Genomic DNA, 13,109 nt, shown 5'->3' on the forward strand with positions numbered 1-13,109 from the left:
ATTTGCTCTCCCTTTGGGCAGGTTTGTATCTTCCACAACCCAGGAACCTGGGACTCGTGAAGCCTTATGGACCCTGACATGGGAAGCCTTGCTGTAGGTGGGGGAACCAAAGGCTGTCAGTGAGGCTGGGGATGGCACTGCCTGCACACTACTAACAGCCTGGTGCTTGAGGATCATTATTCTGCTATGGATTAGAGCTTTGTTTCTAACATAAGGATATTTGTATGGAAAATATTTTATTTCTTTACAATAGAGCTTAGTTATCCTGAGTATATCACGGCTGTGAGTAGTCCCAGAGACATAAAGGAGGAGGAGAAGGAAGAACTGTGAAACTGGCTGCAAGTCCTTTTCCTCCCCTGAGTTCTAAGCTGCCTGGGGGACAAAAACTGCTGCCAGAACAAACTGGATCAGACCCAAGGTGAAGAGCAGGATGAGCCCTGTAATACATTACTTATTTAAATTCTGCCCTCTCAGAGTAACCTCTTTGCTGCTGAGTGCTTCCCTTTATTCTAGAGGGGGTCTCACATTGCTGAGACCTTTGGAAATATCCTGTAGTGCTATAAATAGCAAGTATTTCCCACTGTCTAAAACCTGCAGCATAGCAGCAGTCTGATGTGGGTTTATTTTCCTGCTTGAGGACTACATAAGTGCTTGTGTCCTCTCTCCACTGAGACATCCCTTTGCTTTAGGCACTGGTCTCTGCTCACTGCTGGGGAGTGTTATTGAACCTGGCTCACATTCCTGTTCCTTCTGATCTTCTTTTCTCTAATGAAGGACCTCCCCATGGGCACCTTTCCTCTCCCTTCTCTTATGGAAGGTCTTTGCTTCTCTTGTACACTGATTTCTACTGTTTATTAATTTCTGCTCATTCCATTTTGATTCCTCTGTTATTCATACATACTGTGCAGTGGCTGTGCACACTGCTGTGCCTGGATGAGCTTTTAGTCAAGCTTCTTACAACCCCAGAGCTTCTCTTGGCCTCATCTTGCATTTCCATGGTGTCTTTGAGTTCCCAACTGAAAGAAGAAATCCAACTCTAATAAGAAATGCAAATGTGGATCCCTGCACCTACCAGTGCTTCTCTGAGCAGGATCTTGACAGACAAGTACCCTGGAGTTTAGGAGAGGACTGTTTGGCAAAAACAGCACAAGGATCAAGAGCAGATAAAAAATCATCACAGAAGTGAGAATGTGACAATGTAATCCCTCAAAAAAGAACAGCAAACAAGCAAAAATGTGTGTGCCAAGCGTGCCTTCCTCCCATACATCACAAGCAGCGAAACTTAATGCCCTGCTCAGCATCTTGCTTGAGGGCTGTCCAGGTTTTAAGCCAAGCACCCAACTTCCCAAGTTTGCCCTTGGAGGAAAAGGAGGTTTTAAGTTCTTACTAGGAGGAAAGGAACAAAACTGCATTTGACTGTGATGTTCAAGTGAGGTTAAATCCTCGAGGAGCCTCTCCTCCCTGTTTGGTAATTCGAGCACTTGTTTGTGAGATAAGGGAAGGTGTCAGCTCCAGCAGCATCTGCACTCCCACTCTGCTGTGTGTGATTTCTGTGCCCTCTTCAGTTTGCTAATCAAAACAAGTTTCCGCTGCGTGTTTCTTATCCCCAGAGGGTGGAACTATCCTCAGAAAATTAAAGCTCTCTTATCTCTTAATGTGTCATCACAACTAATAGCCTGGGGACTGTAAACAAGTTTAAATATCAAAACAATTTAGCTGGTGATTGTCTGTGATTATGGATTAAGAATACAAAATTTGTGCTCACTGATATTCAAGGTAGATTGAAAACAAGGAGCCATATCCTCAGCTGATGTAAATGGAGGGAGCTGAGCTGAGCTGGGGGAGGAAGACTGCTCTGTACTAGCTGAGCATCTGACCCTGGGAGGTTTTCAGAAGTTTCCATTTTTGTTTTTCAAGGTGCCAGATAATACATGACAGCACAGGGCTGATCAGGAGGAGCATGGAGGGCCTGGATGATCCTCCCCTTCTCTGAGTTCCCAGGAGCTCGGATTCTGCTGGCTGAGCCCTCCACTTGCAGTCTCTTTGGGGAGCTCATAAATAATGACTTAGAGGAGAAATGATTTAATATTACAAAAGTTTTTCAAGATCAAGTCAAGGTGCCAGAATATTCAAAAACTGTCAGATATGTCAGGGCAGGTGCTTTGTGAGGGATGTGCTTTTTATGTTTGATGTGACAAACACACTGCAGTAAATTCTCAAACATGCACTTGCTACTGCCTTTTCCAAAGCCCTGCCATCAAGCCATCACCTTTAGATCAGACATGCTGGGTGAAGAGATGCAAAAAGATCTTTTGCTAGAAATGCTTTTCCTGGTTCACTGGATTATTTGCAATGGGAGTGATGTGCAGAACGTTCCCCAGATTTGGGGAGATGGTAGTGGGTGTATTTCATAGCACAGCTGGAAGTAAAACTTTTCATGTTAGTGTGTTCCTGTTTTTGGAATGAGTATGGAAACAAAATATTTGCAAGGCCCCACTTTTTTTTTATGAACCATTTTCTGCTGTAGGCTGAATAACCCATTCTTCAAAGAATCCCACAGATTAAAAACTGAGGCAGAGAGAATAAGTGTATTTCCTGTAGATATAAGGAATGAAGCCAGCAGAAGTGCAAGGAGATGAATAGTGCAATGAGTGTCCTAACCACTGAACTGTCCTTGTCTCCCATGTGCAGTGCAGAATACACAGAATATTTATCTTTTAATTGATAGCTTTTTGGAATATGTATCCGTACAAAGGCTGATGTTGGGTTAATGATGAATCTTACAAAATGAAGTAGGAAAGACATTAATTTTGATGTGGCAGGAAAGTGCTTTCCTAATGAGATAGCAATTAAATAAGAAGGATAGTTATTAAAAGAAATGGTAAATTTAGTGTTCTCTAGCCCTCCTATCTGAGCAGTTCTAGCCGTGGTTCTGGGTAAGGAAAAGGAATGTTTCTGTCAAGCTGGAAGTACCACCAGAAAAATACAAAAGGAAAAATGTGTCATAAAAATCATAAAAATATTAAAGAATGTCAGATAAATGAAATCCATTTCTAGAAGAGAATAATAAAGACTGAGAAAAGATACCCAGAAAGCCAGATGACTTTTCTATTTTCTTAATTGGGGTAATTATACTAAAACTGACAGCAAGTATTTCCCCAGTAGAAAAAAACACCCACAAACCTCAGCCAGCAAAAATACCACTCTGAGCATGAGATCTGTGAAGGTTAAAGGCTTGAGTCTGCCATTAGGAGAGTGCGACTCTTCTCCCAAGGTCAGTCCTTACATATGGAGAAGTAATTTTCATTCTGCTCTCCTCACTGTACAAAGTCAATGCTTACCTTGATTTCAACAGTGCTATATTTGGCAAAGTATTAATATAATTGTGTTTGGTCCCAGTCATGTCCTGTTTGAATGTTAAACTCCTCTTAAGACCAAGCCTTTGTGTGCTGCCTCTTGTTGCTTAGGTGCTGTATAAAATGGAGAGCAGTGCAGACCTGCTGGAGCAATCCCTCCAGGGAAACCCGTGCTGCCAGTGCCCACACTGTGTATTTTCTGGGGGTTATACTTCACACCAGCTTTTGTCTGGATCCCTACTGCCATGGGCTGAAAGCACTTTTTTGGGTGTAGTTTTGTCCAAGAAAGATGCAGTTTATGCAGTCCCAGGATGCACCATAGTGTGAGCCAAATGCAGCACACAGGCACATAGAGACAACCTCCAACAAATCACACTGTGCCTCAGCCCCTCTGCAAACTCTCAGCTGCTGATGCCCTCTTGTTGTTCATCATGTTCCAGCCACCAGCTTCTCTGTGCATATTTCATTGCATCACACTGAGCACTTCTCCCTCAGGTAAGGCCACTTAGTGGGACAGAAATAACCTTGGCAGTCTGATCCCATGTCACCTGAAACCACCCACTATCTCCTTGCTAATGAGTACAACTTGCAAAGAGGAAAAACGTGATTGTGCAGCCTCAAATAAGAGATTGTGCAGCCCAAGGATCTCTGCCTTTCTCATTAGCCAGTAATGGGTGCCTGGGAGAGACTTTAATAATAAGGCAAAGGTGTGGTGGTACTTCCCCAAGAATAATTTCATAGCTTACAAAAAATTCACAACTCGAGAATTTGCTAAGCCAGAGGCTTTGTCTTTATATCTAACAGCCTTTGATATGTCTCCTTCATGTGTGAATTATTTAGCTACTTTTTAGATGGATGTTAATTTTAGGATCCAGCATTCTGCAGGAGAGAATTTGATATTGACTTCTTGCTGCACATTTTATTAAGAAAAGAATGGGAATGTTAATAACAGGAGATCAGATGGTGTCTGAGCCCCATGCTGCCTCTGTTCACACTAATCCTGGAGTCAGGATTTCCTAGCACATGTGGTGCAGGGTCACTGTACCAAAATTAAGAGTGCTAGTGGCTGCAGAGTCAAGCTGCCCCTTGAGAGCCGGGGCTCTGCCCCACTCTCTGTGGGTTTTTTGGTGTGAATGGGAAACTGCCCAAAGCACAGGATGCAGAGTCAAATTGTACCTTCTCTGGCTTTTTTCAAGCCAGAGAGGCTTGACCCACAAGATGCTTGGGTATGATCATATTTCTGTGGGAAACAGTGTGCTGAATCAAGAGTGTTCAGCTCTTGTGGGAACCAGCCAGAAAGAACTTCACTCTCCCCTCAAATCCTTCCATTCTAGGCCAGGGATTTTATCAAACCATATTTTTAATCCTACTTGATTTCTCAAATAAACAGTGAAATGCAAACAGTTGGCCAGAGGGAAAACCTTCCAGTTACTGAAGGGGAAAAGAACAGAATATCCAGATGACTCATGGCTCTGTGGGTGAAGTAATGGCTGCATGTCCTAGCCTGGGATGTGGGTTTGTGGTCCGATGGCACACGGAGTGGATGCACTCAGGTTGTGATGTGTGTGAAAATGGCACTGGTAGGAGCTCTCCTGTGATTTCCCAGAGACAAGTTGTTTGTTAAGATACCACTGACTTCTCAGTAGCAATTAACAAGATAGGAAGGACATACACCAGGTGCAGCCAAACCCTCCTCTGGACACCAGCTGGGGCAAATAGGACAAAACCCTTCTGCTGCTGGAAGAGGTAGGTGCTGCAGGGAGAGCTGCAGATGGCTGTGGCTGAAGGAACTCTGGGGACAGTTTCTGAGGGCTGGAGCCACATCCCTGTGAGGTACCTGGTGCCTGTGAAGTTTTGCTTTCCTGGGGCAGGTTATCCAAAGATCTTCTGGATGATCATGCTCTGATGTTTGATGCTCTGATGGTTGATGCCCTTCTCCTTGGTGCCCCCTGCTCCCACTGACTGCTCTTTGCTGTGGGTACTCTCAGGTTTCTGAGTCCCTTCTTTTTTTTTTTTTTTTCTCTGATCCACTGGTTACAAGAAGACAAAACACATAAATGCTAATGCAAGTGTCAGTACAGAGGCCTCTGCAGAGCCCGACTTGCCACCAATCCCTTGTACCTGCTGGGAATCAAACACTTCTAGGAAGTTGCCAGCCGTTACTCTCTGTCCTATATATGAACAGCTTGCAGGTGCGACAAAAAAAACCCAGGTTGTTTTGCCTGGATACTCAGTTCTTCCTCTCAGTCTCTCTGTTGCAGGATTTCCTTACCTCTCCCAGTCCTTTCCATCCTTTGAGTGCTCCGGCTGCTGCTCTGTGGCTGTGCAGTGCAGGAGCAGCTCAGAGGAGCTGCAGGTCAGGGCTCCCCTCTGATGATTCCTGCTGGAGGGGAGGTGCCCACAGAGGTGGTGGGCAGTTTTTGGGGAGCCCTCACCCCCCTGAATATATGCACTGCCTGGGAGATACTGCTTTTGCTCTGTGAGTTAGTGGAGGGAGGAATGAGGGTCCACTAAAATCAAATCCCTCTTTAAGGCAGGAGCTTTTGGGGATTTTTTTTTTTTCCTACATCCTACCACTGCTTTCTGCTGCAGAAATACGATGGGATATGGTTTGTAGCCTGGAAGACAGCAGCAGGGCTTTGCCTGAACCCAGATCTTGGCAGAGCAGTTGGCATTGGGAGATCAGCCAACCTTTTTCAGTTTTCTGGGACACTCTGGTTTGCCCATGTGATTAAAATTTGCAGTGTGAGATAAACACAGATAGGAATTTATCCATTTCTAACTTGAACAATCCGATGGTGGGAAGACCAAGGAAGCTTCTTTGTTTGTGGCTTCAGCTGTGCTGGGAGTCAGGGCTCGTCCCACATTTGAGGAATCTGCTTTTTTTAGTCTGGGGCTGTTGCTTGGGAAATGGCTGTACTCTCCCTGCAGGCAGATCGATACATTTCAGCTCACTGCACTGCAAGTAACTTTTCATCATACATTAAGAACGAGGAAAATAAAAGCCAAGATGGATGTTATTTTGGTTTTGCTTTTATTTTGAATTATTTATTAAGAAGTCACTGCTGTCTTCCTTCTCATCGGGAGACAAAATGCCTTTCTCTTTAATGATTCTTTCCTAGTAAAAAAAGAAGCAAGGTCTTCCCAGTTTTATTTCCCTTCACTCCCTTCTTGGCTGAAGTGTAAATATGGGGTCTCCACCACATGGCAAGATCCCAGTGCAGGCAAAGTCCCCCCTGATGCTGGAGGAGTCTCACCTCATGGTACATTTCTGACCAGTTTTATTATGTTATAGCAGCTGTTATGTGTGCTAGGAGTGGTTGCTGGCACATAAGCAGAGGGTTATAAGTAAACCACAGACTAGCTGAACTATAATTTTAATTATTTACTGAACAGCTAATAGAAATACTAATTCTTTTCAAATGAATTCTTAATAAAATATGTTATGGGGCAAAAATTCTGCCATTGGTTCCAATACTAATATGAGCTTCTATACTTCAACTAATAATCCATTTTGATGTTTTTGTTCCTAAATCTAGGTTATTCTGAAGGGAAGGATAAAGAAACTGGCCACCAAGATGGTAATCACTAGTGGAAATGAAGAAGATAAAGGCAGTCAAGAAAAGGAAAGCAAAGAAGAAACCATCTTGGCAATGCTTGGAATTATTGGGACAATTCTGAACCTCATTGTGATCATTTTTGTGTATATTTATACAACATTGTAAACTAGAAGGCATGCAAATAGACCAGATAAAACGGCCATTAAGAGTGACAACAAACATTGCTGACTATTGACAAGTTCTTTAATCAGAATTGACTCTGTATTATATTAACACATCATAAAAGCACTGCCTGAAGGCAGCGAAGACTGAAGCACAATTAATTTAACAAGACTTTTTCACACAGTAATAAGCTTAACTCTTCTCTCCTGCCCTCTCCCTTTCGGTTTGGTTTTCAGTTTGGGGGAGAATGACTGCAGTTATATAAGTTGTAGCTTTGAAGAAATCTACCAGGGATATGTTGTTTTAAAAGAATTAAAAAAAAAAAAAAAAGGAAAAGAAAATAAAATACAAGAAAAGAAAAAAAAAAAAAAAGGAAAAGAAAGAAACTGTAAACTATATATAATTAGAAATGTATGCTGTATACCCGCAAAGATTGAACTCAAAGATAGCCTCATAGCACAGATCACGTGTCTCTTAGGTCAAATGGTTTTTTCTCTTGGCTTTTGCTTTTACTTACATTGAATCTGACAAGCTTTTTATTTAGAATGAACATATGGTGCAATCATGAAAAAAACAATTCTGTTGAGCAAGGTCTGCCTAAACCTGATGAAATGTTGGGAGAAATACATTACATGGTTATTTTTCCTTTCTCATTTGCTTAACATCTGTGTCTGTTCATACCAATGTTTATAAATATATATTTTTAATAAATGTGCTATATTTTTAGCATGAACCAAATATTTGGAGACACTTGTATTCATGCAGCTAAATTTTGTTTGATTAAGTGCCCCTTTTGACAATGGATGTTATTTTCCTCGGCAATTATACAGCAGTCTTGTTTGCAGCCCTCTCACTGAGGTCTGAAGCAAGCTCACATCATGCTCACATGCATGACTTGAAGTTGGAATGTCAGCTGAAAAGCATTGCTGCTTAATATGGGAAATAGCAAAACATTGTAAGGTGACCTTTGGAGACTGGTTGCAGAAAGAAGGCTCTATTTATAGTTAAAAAAAGAAAAAGCAAATGAAAGGAACACTGAGGCATCTCACAAAATATTGCAAAATTCATAGAATTTATGGCTTTCAGTATCTGGTCACGCTCTCTAAGTACTTGTGCTGAGAGAAGTGAGCAGAGGTTTATACAGTTGAGAAGAGAAATTTATAGAGCCTAAAGTGAGGGGCTGAAGTGAAATCCAGACTGTAAATACAGAGTGTATTTTAAATGTGAGGATCATTAACTCTTTATGCTTCTCTGACATGTGCTTTAACTGAATTGGTGCAGTGAAATTCTCTGACTTGTGTTTTTGACAGGAATGTACAATGATGATGATCACCATTTTTCTTCAGAGTTCAGTACCTATAAACATACAAAGCATTAAAAATATGAGACTTCAATTCTGCCTCAAGCTGCCTAAGTACATTGCCTACTAACTCTGATATATCCTCTTAAAAACCAGGTCAATTAAGTGTTTACTGACTTGTGGTTTGGGTTGCATCCTCAGATGCACAAGGAGGATTGGTATTGAAGTAAGCTAGAGCTGTGAAAATTTTCACCTTAGAGTCTTATTAATTTTAGTGATCAGACCTGTCCCTCTGGAATCAATAATGACTTTTTCACCATTTTCCAGGGTCTAGGAATGATCTCAAAAATACAGCATTTCAGTGCAGGATATAAAAGAAAGCCTGGAAAGTCCTGAGGGGCACCTCTTATAAACAGAGGTGTTTAGTCTCTTATGGTATCATACAGTCAATAACAAAAACCATTAAGAGTAGAAAAAAGGTCAGTAAATAAATTACAATGAAATCCAATATGAAGGCTGAAGGAAAGCAAAGCAAAAATAATCTCATGTTAATGAAAACATGACAGGGTGAGAGAGGTGAGAAAATGAGCAGAGATTTGAAGTAGAAAACAGCAGAGAAAGGCAGTGCCATGCATGCCAGCATGGCTGAGGAAACATTTGTGTTTTCACAGTGCTGGTAGAGCTGCAGCTCTCAGGGAGGACAAGAAACAGTAGTGGTGCAGGACAGTGTAGCTCAGTGAAGGTGATCTTGTTTTTTAATTTATACCTATTTATTGATAATTCTAAGGAATCAGCAAACTCTGCTTTTGATCATCCTGATGGCTACAATATATTTCACTCCACTAGGCATTTTTTTCTTCTGTTTAAACTACTGCTGCTCACAGCCTGAGGCTCTGAGCACCTGCACATGCTCCAGCACCAGTGGAACCTCAGCCAGCCCCTTCCCTGCCAGGATCTTCTCTGCAGATGTTTCTCTTGAACTTCTTTTCCAGCAAACACCACAGCAATCTGCCCAAGGCTCATGCTCATCTTCTAGAGGGGCATCCTCTGAGTCAAAAGTCTCATGCCAGATATGTCTTTGCCTCCCTCTGCCTCAAATGGCAATATATCTTCTCGGGGGCAGGAAGATGCTTAATTAATGAAATTCCATGAGGGGTTCTACTATTACTACAAATTAAATTGGAAAACAGCATAGGACACCTCACCCACTGAAGCAAAGTGGGAGCTTTTGCTGCTCAGCGCAGCTGCACTTATTCAGACCTGGGCCAGCACCTCCAGCAAGTCAGGTATGGCAAACAGCCCAAATAAGCTGAAATGGTGGATCAAGGGCCCAAGGAATCCATGCTAGTCCTGATGGAGGCAGTTTGTCCAGGTGCACCATCACCCCTCACCAGCAGCAGCTGTGTGCAGTGTGCTTTGCCACAGGACTTCTATTCCTCTGAAAGAGGAAGAAAGATTTATCCCATTCCATAAAAAGTTTAACATTTAATATTTTAATTTTACAGGTTTCTGTTCACAGATAGTTCTAGAAATATCCTGGGGCAATTTCTTCTTAAGTAGATTCATTAAGTATTCATTTAAATAAAAATGAAGAGTTTCCTTTGAGGGCAATTTCTTTACCTTTTATTTGGTATCCATGAACAGTGATGGGGGGAAAGTATGTTTTCAAGAATGACAGTGGAAGAGGAATATTTTATACAAGGACCTGAAGGTGTGCCTACCCAGGCAGCTGTGGGCAGGCCTGCTCTTGGCTCAGTGACAGCTGGAGCCAAATTGCCCTCATGCTTTTTTTATGTGAGCAGTTTCCAGCATGCACCTATAAGAAATATTCAACTAGGTAATATAAATGTCATGGATACCTTATAGTCAGCAACTGCTCTATAAACAGTTGAATAAAACTTCTCATTGCTAGAGTTGAATGGTAAATCTGCTTTGGCAAGGAAAAATCCAACAGTCTCATTTTTGGCTTGACTTGAATGTAACGCAAACAGTTTCCAAAGTAAATTTTAAAAAATGAAGTATTAGTCCATTAGTGACAGGATCTTTCATCTTTGCTTTTGAGTAGAAGGAAATTAATATCCAATATCATAATAAGATATTAAAGCATCACCTTTTGCATCAGGCAACTAAGAATATGATTATCCTATGTAGTTTGATGGTCTGTATCATGGGAATGAAAAATATTTTCATGAGGTGACAGAAAGATGACACTGTCCCCATTATTATCTGTTGTGTTGGCTGGTGGATACAGAAAGACTTTCAAGAAGGGAGAAGATAAAACTGTTTATTATGCACACAACAGGATTAGGAGAAAGAAAACAGACAGGTTACTGCCCTCCAATCTGGTTCCTACAACTGCACTGAAAACTCAACATCTTGGGAACCACCACATCTTTATAGAGGAATGTATCACACTGTGTGTTGGCTCTCAGGGCAGCCCTTGCAGTTCTTACCTTCTGCTCCTTCCACCTGCACTCTGCAGCAGTGTGTGGCTCATTGTGCCTGAGGAGAGCTTCAACACAAACCCAGCCTGGCAGCCTCTGGAAGCAGTTGTTTTGTTTTACTGAGATGTAGCAATCTACTATGGGCCTGAGTTTTATGATTTTAAGGACAGTCATCATCGTGTTACTGTCTGATAATCCAGAGGATACTTCACTCTGTGAATGCCCAGATAAATCCCACCTCTGGCCTACAGGTAAAATTTTGATTCAGTGGGTATCAAAATACAAAAGAAAACTTCAATTACATCACAACCAAACTTCAAGCATTGCTTAATGTGTCTTATACTTCCATTTATCTGTACACTGAAGCTCACCCCAAATACCCCAAGATCTCATCTGTGTCAAGAGTTCTCATCTCTTCTGAGTCAGAATTACCATTTCTGTGTGAATTATGGCATATGCAGAGAACTTAGAGGGAAATTATAAACATTAACTGAATTAGAACTACAGGGAGGCAGCACTGCAGAATTTACTAATTAGTTTGAGGTCTAGCTGGAGTACTTTGTTTCTGGATAGCCAATATTTTGGAGAAAAAATATTATTGTTCCTTGGAAAGTTTGTGGAAAAAATATGTCTAATTGAAAGAAAGAACCTCATTGAAAATATTTCAGCAGCAGTCCTCCAAAGAAAACACTGACCAGGACTCTGAGTGTCTTGCTTCCCAAGAGAAGTGTTTGGCAGCCCAGGAACACAGTGCACATAAATGTAAGCACCTCTTGTTTACTGAGATGCTTTGTCTTCTCTGGAACAGAATGCACATATTTACAAAGATTTACAAATTTATGAAATAGTGCATAATGCAACATCAACAAATAAAAAAATCTGTTTACCTTTATTTCCAGCAGATGTGCTGCAGACCCTGCACTGCTTCCATGCCTGGCTGTTTGTTTTGGAGGCTCATCCCAGAAGATCTTATAAACTCAGTGCAGCTTTCTTTCCCCACCACTGATCCAAGAGAAACAAAACCTATTATTCAGTGTGGAAACCTCCACACCAGACTGAAATCCCACATGCTTCCCTATGCATTTATCTGCATATGAACCATCTGGTGTCCAATAAGACTTTCCTTGTCTCAGGCATTAGGTTTACTTATCTGCATTTCACCTGGGGGCTCAGGCTGTGAAAGGCAATTTGTAGAGCTGAAAGCACCCAACTGTTCCCAATGATCCAGCTGTACATAATGGAGCTGTCACCTGGAGAGTGCCTGCTCACGTGCATGGCCCACCACAGCCCATCCTCCTGGTGTGGTCTGACACTGACACAGCCTCTGTGACACCCAGGGGTGGGGCTGGGCTCTAACTGGCCCACACAGCCCAAAAAGTGTTCTGTGCAAAAGCCTGGATCCCAAGTCAAGCTCTGCAGAGTGAAAGGACATCCTGCCTTGTTGATGGAAAAGCACTTTGCTTTCCCCACTGGGACCTCTTCTTCTGCAACCAGTCCCAAGTCAGCTGAAGGTGACCCAGGCACCACCCTGAGCCTCTTGTGGCAGCTGCAGAACCTTTTCCCCCTGAGGGAAATAAACAGCTCTGGACTTTCCCAGTCTCCTAGGATAAGGAACCATGTCACTCTTGCAAGGCAGGAACAGCATCAGGAGCATCCATTTCTGGCTGACAATGACAAGGCCACCTGCCTAGGGCACTGATGGAACCCTTTTCCCACCCATCATTCCTCACAGTCTGGCAAATGCAAGTTCATTTCCTGCACTCCAGGTTCTTCTCCACACTCAGTCACCATTCAGACTGAGGCAGACTTCTTTTATGATGCTGAGACTTTTGTTAAACTCAAATGGCTCCCGAAGCCAAGTCTTCAGGAACATATTAAATGTCATGATACTTTCATTTGGCCTTGATATCAAGAAGCTGTCACCATAACAAGCCTTGGGTGTTGTCAGTCTCTGCCATCAGGGTGTTAAGGGACAAGCAAGGGACACCACGTGGGAGCCACGGGCAGCCAGAGGTTAATGCACTGTGGCTGCTTTCCCCAACACTTCCCTTCTTGAGGAGCAGTGCTGTTATGGGGGATTGATATTGGTGGTGGGTAAATGTAATGAAATGTTTGTGCAGCAGGGCGTGATTTCTCACTTTTATTTCCTGCAAACTTGATGGGAAAGTCTTTATAAATAATTCTGGCTTTGTCAATTTAAAATATGGATTAAAATTTACTATATATGTTTTCAAATTTTAATGTGCTGCTTCTTTTTCCCCCACTACCAAAAAATTCAATTTTAGTT

General features: G+C 42.1%; 1 protein-coding gene across 4 annotated transcripts in view; it reads left to right on the forward strand.

Annotated features, from left to right (window-relative positions):
- TUNAR (TCL1 upstream neural differentiation-associated RNA) overlaps positions 1 to 7,816 on the forward strand; it is a 162,447-nt gene extending 154,631 nt beyond the window's left edge. For all 4 annotated transcript variants that reach the window (XM_058025421.1, XM_058025422.1, XM_058025424.1 and 1 more), the window contains one exon: positions 6,896 to 7,816. In XM_058025421.1, the coding sequence (XP_057881404.1) occupies positions 6,896 to 7,081 (186 nt within the window). In that variant the 3' untranslated portion in view covers positions 7,082 to 7,816. The remainder of the gene's footprint in view (positions 1 to 6,895) is intronic.
- Positions 7,817 to 13,109: the final 5,293 nt, after the last annotated feature.

Source organism: Melospiza georgiana, chromosome 6 (assembly GCF_028018845.1).
Source record: "Melospiza georgiana isolate bMelGeo1 chromosome 6, bMelGeo1.pri, whole genome shotgun sequence".
Lineage (NCBI taxonomy): Eukaryota > Metazoa > Chordata > Aves > Passeriformes > Passerellidae > Melospiza > Melospiza georgiana.